Source organism: Oryctolagus cuniculus, chromosome 18 (assembly GCF_051225735.1).
Source record: "Oryctolagus cuniculus isolate XC-2025 breed Fujian yellow rabbit chromosome 18, ASM5122573v1, whole genome shotgun sequence".
NCBI lineage: Eukaryota > Metazoa > Chordata > Mammalia > Lagomorpha > Leporidae > Oryctolagus > Oryctolagus cuniculus.
In genome coordinates, this window is record NC_142884.1 from 49,605,246 (window position 1) to 49,624,283 (window position 19,038).

The window sequence follows — 19,038 nt, forward strand, 5'->3', positions numbered from 1 at the left end:
CATGCATAGCTGGGCGAGGAAGGGATGGTGGGCAGGGTTTGAAATTAAGTGCAACAAGCCACTTGGATGGGGATAAAATTCTCTTTCTTGATCTTAATCTGTACTGATTACAGAAAATTTACCTGCCACTGAAAATTGATCAAGACATAACATATCTATTGCATGTGTGTTTGTGTGTGTGTGTGTGTGCATATCCATGCACTTTCAACTGAAAAACTTAAAGGCTGGGCAGGCTTTTGGTGTGGGAGTTAAGATACCAGTCAGAACCCTCACATCCCACATAGGGGACCTTGTTTTGAGTCAAGTCTTAGTTGCTGACTCCAGCTTCCTACTAATGAAGACCATGAGAGGCAGTAGCGATGGCTCAAGTGATCGGTTCCCTACCACCCTTATGAGAGACCTGGACTAAGATCTCAGCACCCGGCTTCAGCCTGGTCCAACCCTGGCCACTGGGAGCATTTTGGAAAGTGAATCAGTGGATGGGAACGTTTCTCTCTCTCTCTCTCTCTCCCTTTTTTCTCTCTCTCTCAACTGCATCCCTGCCTCTCTGCCTTTCAAATAAGTAAAATAAAACCAAAATGAAATAAAGTTGTGCACTAAACCTTAAGAGCTTCTATGTAATAGAAGGCATGAGACTCATACAGATAGTTATAGGAAAGAATATCAATGATCAATTATTTTAAATGGAAATTTTATGAAAATTATGATTTTACATAAAAAATAATGGGAGTTAGGGGCCAGTGTTATGGAGTAGTAGGTTAAGCCTCTGCCTATGGCACCGGCATCCCATATGGGCATCAGTTCGAGACCTGGCTGCTCCACTTCTGATCCACTTCTACTAATGGCCTGGGGAAGAAGTGTAGGCTGGCACACATACTTGGGCCCCTGAACCCACATGGGAGACCTGGAGGAAGCTCCTGGCTCCTGGCTCCTGGTTTCAAATCAACCAAGCTCCACCACTGTGGCCATTTGGGGAGTGAGCCAGTGGATGGAAGATATCTCTCTCTTGCTCTGTCTTTATACCGCCTCTCAAGTCAATAAATAAATCTTCAAAAAATAATGGGAATTATTTCAATCAGGATTGTATTGTATGTACTATCAGAAATCCAACTTAAACTTATACATCAAAAGTGTTGTTGAATAAGTTGCTGCACATAAATAAAAAGTCCAGTAAAGTAGGTAAATAGAGCTTCACTTTTATAAAGGTGAATAAAAAGAGAGAGAGAGAGAATGGAGGGAGACAAGCTCATCTCTTTTCACATCATTGCTGCTGTGGATTAGTGTGCAACTGGATTGAGTGTCTCCCCTTGAGGTTCATGTGCAGGAGGCGTGGTCCCAGTATAACAATGTTGACAGCTGGGGGAACGTTTAAGTAATGGGATCCAGTGAGAGATCATTAGGCCCTAAGGAGTATCACCTTGGGAATAGAATAATAGTGTTTTCCCAGGACAAGCTTATTTTTTGGAAAATGGTTTTTTTATAAAAATAGCAAACCCAGACCCTGCCTGGTCTGTGGCTTCCTGTCTCCTCACATGATCTCTTCTGCACACATTCTCGCCACTCTGAGGCCATCTACCATGATACCCTCACAGAGCCGAGCAGATTCTGGCTTCCTCCTCTCCAATCGCCAGACCAGTGAGCTAAACAAAGCTCTTTCTTTATGAAGTAGTCAACCTCAAGTAATTTATTATGACAACAGAAGCAGACTACTGTTGTTACCTGAAAATAAAGAAGTCTCTCACCTACAGGGGAAGGTGCAAAAGCTTTCTCCCAGGTCTGCAGAGGTAGACCCCAGCAACCTTGCCAATACAGGCCACATTGCCCACTGCACATTCCTGAATATGACTCCAGAGTACCGATTTATGGCTGAATGGCATCTGTCCCAGATGTAGGAAGGGACATTTGTCTTTTTTTTTTTTTGACAGGCAGAGTGGACAGTGAGAGAGAGAGACAGAGAAAGGTCTTCCTTTGCCGTTGGTTCACCCTCCAATGGCCGCCGCGGCCGGCGCGCTGCAACCGGTGCACCGCACTGATCCGAAGCCAGGAGCCAGGTGCTTATCCTGGTCTCCCATGGGGTGCAGGGCCCAAGTACTTGGGCCATCCTCCACTGCACTCCCTGGCCACAGCAGAGAGCTGGCCTGGAAGAGGGGCAACCAGGACAGAATCCGGCGCCCTGACCGGGACTAGAACCCGGTGTGCCAGCGCCACAAGGCGGAGAATTAGCCTAGTGAGCCGCGGCGCCGGCACAAGAGCTATCTTAACCCTTTCTGAGGGACGCTGCCCCAATCACCTAAGGACTTCCCCTAGACCCCACCTCTGAGAGGTTCTTCATCATCTCCCAACACCACCACCCTGAGGATAATCTTCCATATACATGAGCCCTTGGGAACACACACAAATACTATCCAAGCCATAGTTATAATTTAGATATCTACTCAATCAAGATAAATTGTGACAACTTTCTAAAATCTTTGTACCTAATATCCTCATCACCCAAATTCAGGATGGCGCTTATTTCTGGAATGGGGAAATTTAGTTTCATAAAAATATACCTGAAAACAAGAATAGCAAAATATGTTTTGACAATACTGAGTGGTTTTCACCATGTTACTTTTGGACCTTCTTTTTGACATTTAAGACATTTCACAATTTTAAAAAAAGGAAAAGTGAAATCCCCCACTCAGATATAGAAGCTGACAGTAATCCTAGGAGGTGAGAAAGAATCCCTGGTTGATTTTTCTGGGACATGAGGACAGCTGCAAGGACGAGCCCTAGGGGGAAGCACACAGGGTGTGCTCCACAGGACACATTCTCCTACCATTTTCAGTGCTGTCTCCGAGAGCTCATCCTGTCTTCTGGCGCAGGCAGTGAACCATGACAGCCGAGGTGGTGGTTTTACACCCTGCTGCAATAGCAATTTGCTGCAGAGACCAAAGGTAATAGCAGAGTTCAAGAGTTATGTCCTTTCTTCCCATCAATATAGAAATAGATTTTTCAATCTGAAACCCAACTTCTGAAGGCAGTGGGGGTAGCCGAAATACTCAGATGTGGGTTCTGTTGCTAATTTGAATTGTCATATGAGCCAATTACCAAATGTTTATGTCTCTGTTACCTAATCTGTGTTAAAACGGGCATAATGGTCTCAAAACCAGACGTCTCAAGAGACGCAGTGTGGAAAAGGAGGGAAGAATATGGAATTGTAAATTCCACTGTCTGGTTTCAAGTCCTGCTCCCTCCACTCACTAGCTATTTGGCCTCAGGTATACCACTAGATTTCCTGTGTTTCAGTCTCTCTACCATAGATGTGGAGAAAACGATTGTACCTTTCTTATAAGATAGACTAGTACATACCAAGTACCTAGGAGGGCACACTATATGTTTTACACATTAAAATATTCGGAATATCAGTAGGCCTAGAGAAGTAGTTCACACAAAGGTATTTGAGAAAGTACAGGATGTGATGAAAATGTGACCCTTAAAGGCGGTAGCCTGTTGTCCATCTCATTGCATACTTGAGCCTTCACAATTAGCTGAGGTATTTACGACACAGCTAAAGAATTTCCACTTGCAAATTTAATAAAGTAATAATAATGACTCCTTAGGGCAGGACTCAGCAAAAGGTTATCCAAAGATCAAACAGTATGTGTTTGAAGCTTTGTGGGCTGTGTGGTCTCTGTTGCAACCACTCAACTCTACTGTGATAATAAAAAGCAGCAATAGATAATACATAAATGAATGAGTGTCAATATGTTTGAATAAATCCTTAATTATCCCTTAAAATTCATATTTCATATCATTTTCACAAGTCATGTATGAAATATTATCCTTATCTGTATTTTTCAGTTATTTATAAAGTCCTTTTTAGCCCCAAAGTCACATAAATATAGGCCAAGATATGGCTATGAGGCAGTTTGTCCACCCCTGTGCTAGGGCAAGTCACTGAGGACCATGGATTACTGAATAGAGAACCTCTGACACAAGCTCAGAATCTCTTTCCATCTTAAAAACATGTGAAATGGAAACCCTGTTGAAGAGATGCTTTCTTCATCCTGTCTCAGTTACTGGGGGTCGGTCTTCCCAGTACAAACTCATCACTGACAAAGAAATAAAGACAGAAAACAAAAATTAACAAAATCACAGATGAAAAAGAAAGTATTACAACTAATATCAAAGAAAACAAAGGATAATTTGAGAGACTATTAGGAACAACCATACCACAACAAATTGGAAACCCTAGAAGAAGTGGATAAAATTTCTGGAAACAAATAACCTTCCAAAATAGAGCTACAAGAATAAAGAAGCCCAAACAGACCAATATTGAAAGATAGGATTGAACCCATAACAAAAAGTCTCCTAATAAAGAAAAGCCCAGGGTCAGACAGCTCCACTGCAGTTTTACCAAACCTTTAAAGAACTAGCACTAATTTGTTCAAAGGGTTACAAAGGATTGAAAGGAGGACATTAAAATGAAAGGAATTAAAAGATAAAGTTATTTCAGTGCAGGGGCCGGCGCTGTGGCTTAGTGGGTAAAGCCGCCACCAGCAGCGCCGGCATCCCATATGGGCGCTTGTTCATGTCCCGGCTATTCTACTTCTGATTCAGCTTTCTGCTGTGGCCTGGAAAAGCAATGGAAATGGCCCAAGTCCTTGGGCTCCTATATCCACATGGGAAACCCGGAGGAAGCTCCTGGCTGCTGGCTTTGGATCGTCACAGCTCCGGCCTTTGTGGCCAACTGGGGAATGAACCAGCGGATGGAAGACCTTTCTCTCTATCTCTGCCTCTTCTTCTCTCTCTGTGTAACTCTGACTTTCAAGTAAAATTCAAAAAAGAAATCTTTAAAAAAAGTTATTTTGGTGCAAAAGATTTGTGAAAAAATCTACACATGGATTTCTCTTTTTTTTTTTTTTGCACCAAAATAAACTTATCTTTATTCATGAATAAACTTGATGAAGTAAGTGATCAATGCTTACAACAAAAACATTACAAAACACTAGTGAAAGAAATTGAAGAGAACATACAGACATACAAATGGAAAGACATTCTGTATACAAATATTGGAAGAATTAATAGTATTGGGGCGAGCCGGCGCCGTGGCTCAATAGGCTAATCCTCCACCTTGCGGCGCCGGCACACCGGGTTCTAGTCCCGGTTGGGGCGCCGGATTCTGTCCCGGTTGCCCCTCTTCCAGGCCAGCTCTCTGCTATGGCCAGGGAGTGCAGTGGAGGATGGCCCAGGTGCTTGGGCCCTGCACCCCATGGGAGACCAGGAAAAGCACCTGGCTCCTGGCTCCTGCCAGGATCAGCGCGGTGCGCCGGCTGCAGCGGCGGCCATTGGAGGGTGAACCAACGGCAAAGGAAGACCTTTCTCTCTCTGTCTCTCTCTCTCACTGTCCACTCTGCCTGTCAAAAAAAAAAAAAAATAGTATTGGGGCCAGCACTGTGGCACAGCAGGTTAACACCCTGGTCTGAAGCGCTGGTATCCCATATGGGTGCTGGTTCGAGTCCAAGATACTCCACTTTTTTTTTTTTTGACAAGCAGAGTGGACAGTGAGAGAGAGAGAGAGAGAGAGACAGAGAGAAGGTCTTCCTTTTCCGTTGGTTCACCCCACAATGGCCGCTGCAGCCGGCGCACTGCAGCCGGCGCACCGCACTGATCCGAAGCCAGGAGCCAGGTGCTTCTCCTGGTCTCCCATGCAGGTGCAGGCCCCAAGGACTTGGGCCATCCTCCACTGCACTCCCTGGCCACAGCAGAGAGCTGGACTGGAAGAGGAGCAACCGGGACAGAATCCTGTGCCCCGACCGGGACTAGAACCCCGGGGCACCATCGCTGCAGGCGGAGGATTAGCCTATTGAGCCGCTGCACTGACGATACTCCACTTCTGATCTGGCTTTCTGCTATGGCTTGGGAAAGCAGTAAAAGATGGCCCCTCTTTTGAGCTAGAATTCCATGCATGCCTGCTCTGTGCACTTGCTGACCCTGGGAAATAGCTGTGGAGCTCTGTTCTAGTTTGTGTGGCTGTAGAAACATTTGGTTGGGTGAGGTTTCTCCTTTCCCTTCCTGCTCTGTCATTCTCATGTCAGTGATGCATTGACAGAGATGCTTTGAGAATCTCATCTGGGTCCCACAGAAAGAAAGAGCCCTGAGAATTCAGGAGTGCAAAGCCAAGGGTGCAGGAGCTGTCCAAGGTGAGACCCACCTCAGCCAAGGGCTTGACGTCCTTCCTGAATAAACCAGGACTGAGGGCCACGCCGCTCTCAGAAATGGCTCGATGGAAGAGGTTCTTGACCAGGGGCGACAAAACCTGGGATGAGAATGAACAGGAAGAGAGGTCTTGTTAATGAGGAGAGGGTCACTGACATGTTTCTCTTCCAGGCTTTCTCCATCTGCCACTCCTCCGGCCTATTTCCCTGTAGATACTGGGGGCCAAACTCCTCATCCAGCTTGGCCTGCTTTCCAGGCTGCTCCTGGATACAAACGCTTCAAGAAATATGAAATAAAAGACTATGAACTAGTGTAAACATGTTTATTATTTAGGGAAAATATATTACAATATTTGAGAAAGAAATTTGGGAAAAAATGGAGACATGTAGATAGAAGTCAGCTGTGGAAAAAAGACCAGGGAAATCCACGGAAAAACATTTATGTGATTATCCCTGGTATTGGGGTTGTGGGTGACTCTTTCTGCACTTGAATTTACCTGTATTTTTCCCTTTTTCTACATTAAAAAGTAAAGAAACATTTTGCTGTGAGTATTCAACTCTGAAATCAAGACGTGTACAAAAACTACAGTAATAGAGCTGACCCTCTCTCAAAACTGAGGCAGCTGGAGAGTTGCTACAGCTCCCAGCACCTTTTATAACTCCCCCAAGTGTCTCCCCATCCCAGTTCTCCACAAAGCAAGGCACCTGACACCTAACAGTAGCATTTGTGGCCCACACCCCATCCTATCTCTCTGTACTGCCTTCGTATCTGATCTCACTTCCCCACTTCTCCCAGACCACCTTATCCATCAGTCCCACACATTGCGATGCTCCCTGTGGGGCATGGACAAGTCACTGTACAGAGGAAGCTTTTGGGTCCTCTTCTGTTCAGTTTGTTCAAACTCATATAGCTGCCTTCAAGCCAAGCAATGACACTTTATCCAAATCTGGTCCTTAACTCCACAAGTCTGTAATGTACACTCAAAACTGCTTCCCAAGAGAACTGAGGTAAGTCGCAATGTTGAAATGATTAGAAAGGAAGCAGAGAATTCAACCAAGGGACAAGAAGGGGAACATCACTGTTGCAGTCTTCAGGGAGATTCATATAACCCTAGGACATTAAGCTGAGATCAGAGCTTCCTGTAGGCTAAAGATAGTTTGATCCTTAGCTTTCCAATGCTGGTGACATACCACGAGTAGACTGGGGGCTGGATCCAGGACATGAAAGCAAAGATGCTCAGGGCTCAATTAGCCTGTCTCCAAGGGGTCCCATGAAGTTCCACCAAGCCTGGGATGGAGCCTGGTGCCAGGAACACTTACAAGAACGGAGAGAGACACTTTCAGCTCCTGCTGACTCTCCAAAGATGGTCACAGAACCTGGGTTCCCTCCAAAGTTGGCAATGTTGACCTGGACCCAGCGCAGTGCAGCCACCTGGTCCCAGTGACCCCAGTTCCCTCGACTGTGTTCATCTCCTGTGCTGTGAGAAGAGTGGGGTGGGGAGCACAGATGTCATGGCAGAGCTCTCAGGACCACAGTATCCTAGGTACTCAAGTCTGGCTTCCAGAAACAGGTGGCCTTCCACATCCCTGACACAGAGTCTTCCCCTTCCTCCCATTTCCACAGCACAGTTTTGTGTAGAGCTCTGCATTCGTGCATCTGACAGCTATGAACTGAGTGTCTGCCATGTGCCCAGAAGTGCACTAAGAGCTTGAGAGCATATAAGAACAGCACAGGCAGACTCAGGATGCTGAGTTCACACTATAGAGCGCAAACATGAACCTAGGATATAATGACAGGTAGTGAAAATGCTTTGAGAAAACATAAAGGCAGACAAAGGAGGTCACATGACTGGGGAGGCATCTCTGGGGCAGTGGTGTTTGAGTAGGGACCTGAATACGATGAGCACAAGGATCATGCAGAAGGACCTGCAAGCAGGAGAAGCAACAAGAGCAGAGGGCCTGGGCCCAGTGAATGGAAGTGTGTGAGTAGCAGATACAGCTGGAGAGCGCTGTGGGCCTTGGTGAGGGATTTAATGTTGTTGCAAATATGAAGAATCCCACTGCAGGGTTTCGTACAGAGACATAACACAATTCAGTCTATGTTAAAACGATCCCTCTGGTTATGGTGTGGATCATCCAGAGTGTCAAAGGAGGGTCATAAGAGTAAGTGGTCATACCCATAATCTGAATAGCCTGGGAGCAAGGAGGAGGCTACAAGAGGTTGGATTCTGAATATATTTGAAAAATGGAGCCAAGAGTGTTTGCTGGCTGACTGGATGTGGCTGGAAGAAGAGTCTAGGCTGCTCACTGGAATTTGTTCTGTGCAACCAAAGGGTGGAGCTGCCAGCAGGCATGCAGGAGGCCCTGGGGGATAAGAGAGGGTTTTTGTTGGGAAACGTAATGTGGGAGTCAGGGGTCCACTCTGTCCAAGTGATATGGGAGGTGTGCTTTAGATCTCAATGGAAGAGAAAGGAGGTCATTTATGATGGGTGTCTGGGTTTCAAAGGAGGGGATGTTAAAAGTAGGGAGCTCTGATCACTCAAGGACTTAGTGGAGAGGGACAGGGAGATTCACAGAGGCCTGAGAATGGGGGAGGTGATAGAGGTGCCAGTGAAGGGGTTGGGAAGGAACAGTCTAGGAAGTAGAGGTGACCAGGAGACCTAGAGAGACACAAGTGGATATTTGCATCTGGGCCAAGAAGGTATAAGTTTGGGCTGAGAGCTGATGGAAGTCACTGGTGATTTGGACACAAACACCCAGGTGGTGACATAGACAGCTGAGAATCTGTCTGACCTGGGTAGAGGGGAGATAGGGAGGAAGGAGGAGGGCAGAGATCTCATTGCAGTTTTCTTGCAGCGGTGGAGCAGAGACATCAGTTTGTTGGTGAAAGGGATGTAGAGCCTCAGTGAAGGTGTTACTTGTGGGGTGTGACTGGGTTGGTGACATGCAGTGACATGCAGGCCAGAACCCCATCTCCAGCTTTGTTGTCTTCCCCTTGGTGAAAAGACCCCCTGCCCCAGCCCAGGCACCAGCCAGCTCAGGGGCAGATATTCTGGGTACACACAGAAAGGTGCACAGGAATTGGGTTCTAGAGTTAAGCTGGTTCCTACCCATCTGCAGACCTAAAGGAGAATCTCAGCTTTGACTCCTGGATGCACTGGATCCCAGGAAGGAAAGGAATGGTGGCCCCACACTCCTCCAGCTTTGTTTATGAGTGTCTTGTTCTCCACCCCTCTATAGTCATCCACTCCTTTATGCACAGATTTTCCTCTGCGAGTCTGCCCCTTCATTGGTTAACCACCGTGCTGCATGCTGACTGCCATCCTAGAGGAATGTCATGGGCTGGGGCAGCAAGGTAAAAAGGAGGAGTATTCCATAAGAGGTAGCATGATGCTGGGCCTTGCAGGGTAAATAGGCATTCATCAGGTACAGGAGGCATTCCAAGAAGGAGCAGCTTGTGCGAAACCTCAGAAACAAGTGGATGAGAGTCTCTGGGTAATGAGAAAGCAAATGCAGCCAAGTCACTTGGATTCCTTATTAAAGAGCTTAGCAAAGGTCCCCTTGCAAGCTGACATGACCAGAGCTGGACTCTATCTCCCTAGGAGGCAGTGTGTGGTGAGTCTCATTTCTTACCTGAAGAATCCCCAGATGCCCAGGTGGTATTGAACGGTCACCACCACCACATTCTCATGGACAGAGAGGGTCAGGCCATCATAGATGGATGCTGCACCTAAAACCAGGCCACCTCCATGGATCCACACCATCACCTGAGCAGGGAGGGAGGCAAACACCATTTACAGGAAGCAAATCTGGGAGGGGCTTCAGAGGTTGTCTGGCTTGATCACCTACGTCTTGGCCAAGACATAAGAAGACTGTTTCCCAACGTCCACCAGCGAGGCTGCGAAAGGTCTCTCTAGTCCTAGAGAACTGGGACCCAGGCTACCACCCTACTCCATGCATCTAGGATTCCCCCGCCTTTCTCCCCAGCTGCCACATCTACCCAGTGATCTTCAAACTGCAAACATCACTGTGGCAACAGCAAAGGCCAAGGTTTCCTGTTCACCCCAGCCCTCCCCTCATCCCTATGCCTGAAACGTTCATTTGGCTCAGCATTTGCATATGGCAGCCCTTGCACTAGGGCTCTTTAGAACGTTTATGAAAAACTCAGACTATGAGAAAGGATGCAAATAGATACAGCACAATTCCTGGATTGCATGTAATGTGCTCACGTAGTAGGAAAGAAATGAGAGTTGCTAAAATAACATGATATTAATACTGTTAGTAAAAATAAAATAACTCTCATGTGAACTTTGTAGAAGTACTGTTCCAAGAACTTTAAGATAAATATTATAAGAAGTAAAAATATTGTTCCATTTAGCAGATAACAAAAACTGAGGTACTTCACCCACATGAGATCTCAGATCTAATAAGTGTTTGAAGCAGGACTTGGACCAGGCAGTCAGGCTCCGGAGTCCTTTTGTTGAGCCCAGCTCACAGCAGCCCATGGCCACAGCAATTAGTTGGCTGTTAGGGCAGGAGTAAGATTCTCCCTTCCACTCTAACTAAACTTTCATGAGTTCCTGTTTTCATCTTAGCCTGGAAATGGGATAAAACTTGATATCTGTCACTGAGTGCTCATAAGCAGTTATTCAATTCTGAAGAAACACAGGCCTAAAGAAGTTGAGAAATGGTCCACATCTCATAATTCATCAAAGGTAGAACCAGGATTGATCCTAGACCCTTTGGTCCCAGAACCTCCACCACTAGATAGAGATTTCCCTGCCTCCAGGTTCCCAGATCATCAGTTTCTCCTCCACATATAATCCCTGCCTGTCTCCAGGGCAGGAACTGAGTTACAGCCCAGGGCTGGTCAGCAATAATATGGTGAAGAAATCACCATGTCTCTGTGCAGCCCAGATGGCAGAGTCTGCATCATAACGGCTCTCTGTTCTTTATTTCTGGTATCCTACAAGTCTAACTATGTGCATGGGTGTACTGACTACACAATAGATGTGTAAATGAATGAATAGAATGAGTGAATGAACCTCTGCCACAGCTCCAAGAGCCACATTCTAGTCTCAAGTTCACAGACTTCCTCTCTCACTCTGGGCACCAAGCCAGGAGTGTCTCTGGGAGACTGGCTGGGTGTTAGCACCCCTCTCTCTTCTACTCCAGGGATGGCCTCGTTTTTCTTAAGACCTCCCTGCTCTCCACCCTGCCTTCTCCAGTCTGTAACTGGCAGCCTGCCCATCTCTGGCTCTTTTTTTTTTTTATTTGGGAAATGCTGACTCACTGAGTCATAGCCTGTGCCAAAGACAGTTAGGGAAGTAAATGAGCTGCAATCAAACACCTGATGGTTTACAAAGTGCAAAGTTAAGTGCATGTGAGAATGTTCCAGGTGCTGTGGCCCATACCTCTGTCATGGGAAGGTGAAGGTTGTCATGGGTGGATCTTGGCGTGCAGGCAGAGCAGGCAGAAGGCAATACACTGACTGGATTCTCTAGTTTGAGCCTCAAATCCCTGGTTTGAAGATCAGAAGACTCAAGCTGTTGGTCTGTCGACCCTACCATCTGAGCTCCCCTACCCCGATTCAGAACTCAGTTTCTGTTTCTATAAAGGAAATGACTGGGTTGTTGACTTTTCACTAAGATTCTGTCCAGACCTACCATCATTAGAAATTTTGTCCTAGCTCTTCCGAGTGTCAAGTTCTTAAACTAGCAACTAAAAATAAACATCCTTGTTCTTTTATTAGCACGAGAAGACTAGGAAAAAATGAAGAGGTACTACAAATCCCTCAGAGACCCCGAGTCTCTGGGCACAACTGAGACATTGAAAACTGGTGCTTCCTGTGTTCAGAGGAACCCTGGGATCCCTGAAACAGACACAGCCCATGATGCCACCAACCCACACTGCCTTTATCCTCCTCCAGTCTGCACCAGACGATCCCAGATGCTGGGACTTGCACACATAGGGGTCCCCATGCTTACCGGCAGCCTGCTTTTCTTCATCAAGTCAGCGGGAGTGTAGATATTCAGGTAAAGGCAGTCTTCCGAAATGTCGAGAGAAACATTCTCCCTGTTGGTATTGAGCACCTGGAGTAGTGAATCATCCACCGTGACTTGAGAACACCTGGGGGAGACAGAATCACTGAGCTTCAACCAGAGCCGACCAAGGTGTTTCCTGAGGTTAGACCTTGCACTGGGGGGGTTAAAGCGAAAATGAGAATTGCTATTGCCAGACTCAAGACTTTGGAATGGACAGGATATCGGGGATTTTGGATAGTCGACATGGACACACTAAGCTAACCCAAGATCATGCGGGGTGAGAAAGCCATGGTGCCACTCTTCTTCCAAGAGCTTTAGGATGCCCTAAGCCAAGGAGAGGAGGCTGCCCATGCGCTGCCCTGCCTTGGGCATTTCCTACACTCCCCTGACCTGGGCTCCTGTTCTGCTGGGTTCCTTAAGGTGGACTACAGGGTGACAACGTTCCTGTACTGGGTAAACATGTTCTAGTCCATGAAAAATATCCGTAAACCATAGAAGTCCTAAAATGGCAGATATTCATGGTCTATAATAAGTTTGAGGTGACATCTTTGTGGCTCAACATCAAGGGAGCCGCATTCCAATCTGCCTCAGCTGTTGATTTGCTTGGTGACCTTGAGTGGGTTCCTTCGATGCTCTGAGCAGGAATCTGCCTTGTCTAAGTGAAGGGAGTGGTTTCTTTAAGGATCTCCAGGCCAGACAAGCTAGGACACTATCATCAACCCATCCTAGGCAAGTGCTGCAGCTTGCTTGATGAGAGATCTCAGAGATCAATACAGATTACAATTGGTGACATCTATCATGGCCTCTCAGGGAGTCAGACACTATTTTCAGAGAACCATCCCAGGATCATATAGCAAGGAAGATCCATCTTACATAGTATTTGCATCTCCAAGTACATTTTATGCACTATTTCCAGATCTCAGGGTGCCCAGAAGACAGGCACCCCAACCCCAGAATGCAGCTGAGGTAACTGAGGCACTAGGAGCCAGAAAGACACAAAATAAACTTGAAAAAAATCATTTAAAAATAACTCCAAGACTGTATAGTGTGTGTGTGTGTGCATATATATACATGTATATATACATATATATCAAATAAATATATATGTATACTATAAACTCTCAAATAAATATGTATATATATATATACATACAAGATAGATACAGGCACAGGAGAAATGTTGAAAATATATCGGGAAATATTTAACAAAATGCATATGCTCTGTCTCAGAGATGCTATTTCTTGGCATTTATACTAAAATAGGACATCTGAAAGATAGCACAGGGGTTGGCATTGTGGCACAGCAGGAAAAACAACCACTTCCAATGCTGGCATTCAATTTCCAAGTGCCTGCTTGAGTACTGGCTGCTCTGCTTCCCGTCCAGCTCCCTTCTAATGTGCCTGGTAAAGCAGCAGATTATGGCAATAGCACTCGGGACCCTGCCCCTGACATGAGAGATCCAGATGGTGTTCTGGGCGTATGGCTTTGGTCGGGCCCAGTAGTGGCCATTATAACCATTTGAGGGGTGAACCAGCAGATACAAGACCGATTTCTCTGTCTACCCTTCTCAAATAAATAATACATCTTTTTTTTTTCTTCGCGCTGCGGCCGGAGCACCGTGCTGATCCAATGGCAGGAGCCAGGTACTTATCCTGGTCTCCCTTGGGGTGCAGGGCCCAAGTACTTGGGCCATCCTCCACTGAACTCCCTGGCCACAGCAGAGAGCTGGACTGGAAGAGGGGCAACCGGGACAGAATCCGGCGCCCTGACCGGGACTAGAACCCGGTGTGCCGGCACCGCAAGGTGGAGGATTAGCCTAATGAGCCGCGGCGCTGGCCAATAATACATCTTTTAAAAAAGAGTGAGGGTAGGATACATCCTTATAGTAACCCACAACAAGAGTCTCCTAGTGGAAGCTTCAGGTTTCAGGTGGTTGTGCACTCCCAGTGGGGTCTGAGACCCAAGAAGACCCTTTTGAGTGTCGATCTCAACTCACAATGCAGACACACTAATCATGCTCTTTGGTACAAGCCCAGAAATGGCCTCCTTCCCAAAGAGACTTGGCTCAGGCTCCACACATCCCCTACATCCAAAGCCATCTGCCAAGATGTCTAGGAGGAATTGTGCACGCTAGTGCCTCTATCAAGAGGTTCCTCTAGGGCTGGCACCGCGGCTCACTAGGCTAATCCTCCACCTGCGGCACCGGCACACCGGGTTCTAGTCCCAGTCGGGGTGCCGGATTCTGTCCCGGTTGCCCCTCTTCCAGTCCAGCTCTCTGCTGTGGCCCGGGAGTGCAGTGGAGGATGGTGCATGTCCTTGGGCCCTGCACCCGTATGGGAGACCAGGAGGAAGCACCTGGCTCCTGGCTTCGGATCGGCGCAGCGCACCAGCCATAGCGACCACTTGGGGGGTGAACCAATGGAAGGAAGACCTTTCTCTCGGTCTCTATCTCTCTCTCACTAACTCTGCCTGAAAAAAAAAAAGGCTCCTCTGTCAGCCAACATAAATCTTAGCAGTGACCAGCAGCTAAGAAATTATCACACCTGTGCATGGACCTGCTGGGAGATATGCATCTGTCTCACAGCAAACCTTGAAGGAGCCCACTCTCAGCTCCAGGCACTCTTGCCATACTAAGGAGTTGGACCCTCTATTGGAGGGAATGCCTGAGGGCTGTGCCTGTCTGGGAACTGGGACATGATTCTAGGCTTGGGAAATTTGCCGGATTTCCTACACAGCCAGTGTTCCTCTCTGGGATAATCCCCAGGTCCACCTTGGCCAGAGAAATACCTAACTCGGGAAATTCATGGGAAACCTGGGCGTAGAGTGCCCTCTAGTGCTGGAATGACTACAGCAGTCACAGTCAGGAAACAGCCACCTGTGTGAAGTCTCTAGAGGGCCAGTGAAGGAGGACTAGTTCAAACAAAGAAGACTGCGAAGACTGCGAAGCCCGTCACATTCACAAACATCAAGAACACTCAGGGGAGTAAGACCTCGCCAAAGTTACAAACAAAAATAGGCACCAGAGATCGATCTTAAAGTGATAGAGATGTGTGATCCCTCAGACAAATAATTAAAACTAGCTGTTTTAAGGAAGCTCAATAACTTCAAAAAACATGGAAATTATTCAAGAGAACTTAGCAGAGATATTGAAATAATAAAAAATCAAACAGAAATCCTTACCCTGAACAAAACAACAAATGAAAGTTAACAATAAAGGTTATCAACAGAAGAATTGATCAAACAGAAAAGCAAATCAGTGAGCTCAAAGAGGGGCCACTTGAAAACACAGAGACAGAGGGAAAAATAGTGAAAAGGAACTCAAAAGGTTCATGGGATCTGTAGCACAAAGTCTAGCTCTTTTTATTGTACTGGAATTCAAGAGGGAGTTAGTTGAGAAAGGCAAAGAGGGAAAAGGCATAAACACATATACAATAAAAGAAAATGCCCCAAACCTGTAGATTAATATAAATAGCTGGGTATAGGAAGATCAACTGTCACCAGTAAGATACAACTCAAGTAAGACTACTGCAGGATATGTGACAATCAAACTCTGAACTGTTAATGACAAAGAGAAGATTCTGAGTACAACAATGGGGGGGGGGAGCAAACAGCATATAAGGGAGATTCAACAGGCCTGGTATCAGAAAGCTGTGCTGAAATATTACTGGCAAAGAAAGAAGCAACAACATGTCAAAAGGAAAAGTCTGTCACTCATGAACGCTGTATTTGGCAAGGCTGACCTTTAGAAATGAAGGAGAGATAGGGGCTGGCACTGTTGCACAGCGGGTTAAGGCCCAGGTCTGAAGTGCTGGCATCCCATATTGGTGCCAGTTCAAGTCCCAGCTGCTCCACTTCTGATCCAGCTTACTGCTGGTGCACCTTGGAAGGCAGCTGAGGATGGCCCAAGTCCTTAGGCCCCTGCACCCACGTAGGAGACCCAGAGGAAATCCGGCAAATGAAACATGGAAGACTGGGTCCTGGCTTTGGCCTGGCCTAGTCGAGTTGTTGCAGCCATTTGGGGAATGAACCAGCAGATGAAAGACCTCTCTCTCTGCTTCTATCTCTTTGTAAGTCTACCTTTCAAACAAATAAAATAAATCTGAAAAAGAAAAAAAAAAAAAGAAATGAAGGGGAGATAAAGATTTTCCCAAACAAAAGGTGAGGGAATTCATTGTTACCAGACCTGTCCCATGAGCAATGCTAACAGGAATTTCTCATCATTATCTTTCTTTTTAAAAATGATTTATTCATTTATTTGAAAGTCAAAGTTGCAGAAAGAGAGAGAAACAAATAAATCTTCCATCCACTGGTTCACTTCCCAGATGGCTACAACAGCTAGAGCTGGGCCAGGCTGAAGCCAGGAGCCAGGAACTTCTTCCACATCTCCCATATGGGTAGCAGGGGTCCAAGCATTTGGGTCATATTCTGCTGCTTTCCCCAGGTCATTAGCAGGGAGTTGAATAAAGGTGGAGCAGCCAGGAAACAAACCGGCACCCATAAGGAATGCCGCCATCACAGGTTGCAGCTTTATGGGCTACGCCACAATGCCAGTATACATAATATCATTTTATTTTTTTTAATATTTTGAGAGTTAGAGCATTTGGGATAAGAACCGGAGCCCAGATGGAATGCTGGCACCACAGGCAGAGGATTAACCTACCGTGCCACAGCGCCAGCCCCCATAATATCGTTTTCAAAGGCAATATTATGAAACATATGAAATACTGGAAAAATGTCATCTGAAATAATAACAGTAATTCTCTCTGCCTGGTGGAATTGTATATAATTTTAATTTTCTAACCTTTACTTATCTGTATTTCCTAAATTAAAATAATAAGTATATTATTTTTGCATTCAGGAAGTGAAAACAGTGAATATTATTTCTAAAAGGAAGAACAGGAAAGAAGCCAGCAGAGGCAGGATCCTGGACACCTCAGCCATGCATTGCTGTAGTGGAGGAGTCGGCGGTCACTGGGAGCAGCTCTGACGGAAGGGAAAGCTTTGGGTCCTTGCCCAGCTTGACCACAGCCATGAGGGCGCACTTACCACTTCACTGCTTATGATTAGGAATTTAAACACAGCTGGGAGTCTGAATGTACAAAGTAAGAACTCACATGTCATGTCCACACACACCCTCACACCCTCACTCCCCCAACAATGCTAAGGAGAGTAGTCACGATCACTACTTTTCATCTCCTTCACCTGCTCAGTGTTTTGCCTGAGGAATTACATACTAGCACATCATGCATTAAGTTGCATGTTGTTTATTCTCTCCCCCAGCCCTGCTAGAATGCAAGCCCCATGAAGGTAGGGAGCTTCGTTCTGTTCACTAATTGATTCCGCGCATCGAGAACAGATCTGGCCCACAGTAGGTGCCCGATAAATATGCACTGGATGAAGAAATCTAGAATGTGTGGGAATTCTGGATTTTTTAAAGTTCTATAGTGTTCTTGGAGACCCTAGAACAAAGTGTAAGCCAACCAGAGGGTTGCCTTGACTCCTTCCTACAGCATCTCCCCTGAAAGATGCCAGCGCCAGCCCCGTGCACAGCTTACATGGGAGGGTAGGAGGTGGTGTTCTTCACATAGCTCCATGGCTCTGCAGGCTGTGGTGGTGCAAACCTCAGGGATCCAAGAGGGGGCTTGGCAAAGGGGATTCCCAGGAGGACGGCCACGGGCTGTGCAAATCCTTCTAAGCTGACGAACTTCCCCAGGACTTTGCCATGCATGGTATCTACCACAGGTGATGTAGACGGGTGCCCTGATGGACATGGAGAGGAAGAGCGGACACGTCAGAGCAGGGAAGTCTGACCTGCACTCCAGGTGGAATTTTCCATGTTATAAGCAGGTGACCTTGACTAAGTTACCTAACCCCTCCAGACCTCAGTTTCTCCTTGTGCAATAGAGGAATGAGGGTAGCTGTCCTTCTTAACTCACAGAGTCACTTTAAGGAGCAGGCCCTCACACTGTCCCCTGTCCTAATCACCCCAGAGCCAGCCACCAGCAAACTAGGGACAGATCTCATGCAAAAGGTTCCCCTGAAATGACTCACACTGGCCAGTCTTAGTCTGCTTGCCCTGCCCTACTACTTCCTTCCATCAAACCACAATAAAGACTCTTGCCCACCATGACACCCTCCCTCTTCCTCTTGATTATCCTAGATTATTCCTTTGGGTTTGGGCCATAATCCTAAAAGACACAATCCTAAATGTTATAGTCTCCAAAAATGAAATCCCAAAGGATCAAAATCCTCTAAGTATAAAATTGTGAATGATCAAAATCCCAAGTACAGAATTTTGAAAGAAATAGCATAAACAAGTTTAAAGACATTTACTTACACTTTTTTTTAAAGAATTATTTTATTTATTTGAAAGAGTTACAGAGAATTGTAGAGCCAGAGTGAGAGAGTGTGGGTTGTTTTTTTGTTTTTTTTTTTTTTTTTTTTGACACGCAGAGTGGACAGTGAGAGAGAGAGACAGAGAGAAAGGTCTTCCTTTTGCCGTTGGTTCACCCTCCAATGGCCGCTGCGGCCGGCGCAGCGCGCTGATCCGAAGCCAGGAGCCAGGTGCTTCTCCTGGTCTCCCATGGGTGCAGGGCCCAAGCACTTGGGCCATCCTCCACTGCACTCCCTGGCCACAGCAGAGAGCTGGCCTGGAAGAGGGGCAACCGGGACAGAATCTGGCACCCTGACCAGGACTAGAACCCGGTGTGCCAGCGCTGCTAGGCGGAGGATTAGCCATGGCGCTGGCTTACTTACACTTTTAAGAGATTTATCTGAGCAACATATAAGAACA

General features: G+C 46.5%; 1 protein-coding gene across 1 annotated transcript in view; it reads right to left on the reverse strand.

The window, feature by feature from the left end:
• Positions 1-2,489: 2,489 nt before the first annotated feature.
• LOC138846534 (putative inactive carboxylesterase 4) overlaps positions 2,490-19,038 on the reverse strand; it is a 32,041-nt gene continuing 15,492 nt past the window's right edge. Inside the window, 9 exon segments of the mRNA XM_089319088.1 lie at positions 2,490-2,552; positions 2,819-2,849; positions 2,851-2,921; positions 6,197-6,301; positions 6,388-6,389; positions 7,527-7,678; positions 9,834-9,967; positions 12,188-12,329; positions 17,801-18,005. Coding sequence (XP_089175214.1) covers positions 2,490-2,552; positions 2,819-2,849; positions 2,851-2,921; positions 6,197-6,301; positions 6,388-6,389; positions 7,527-7,678; positions 9,834-9,967; positions 12,188-12,329; positions 17,801-18,005 — 905 coding nt within the window.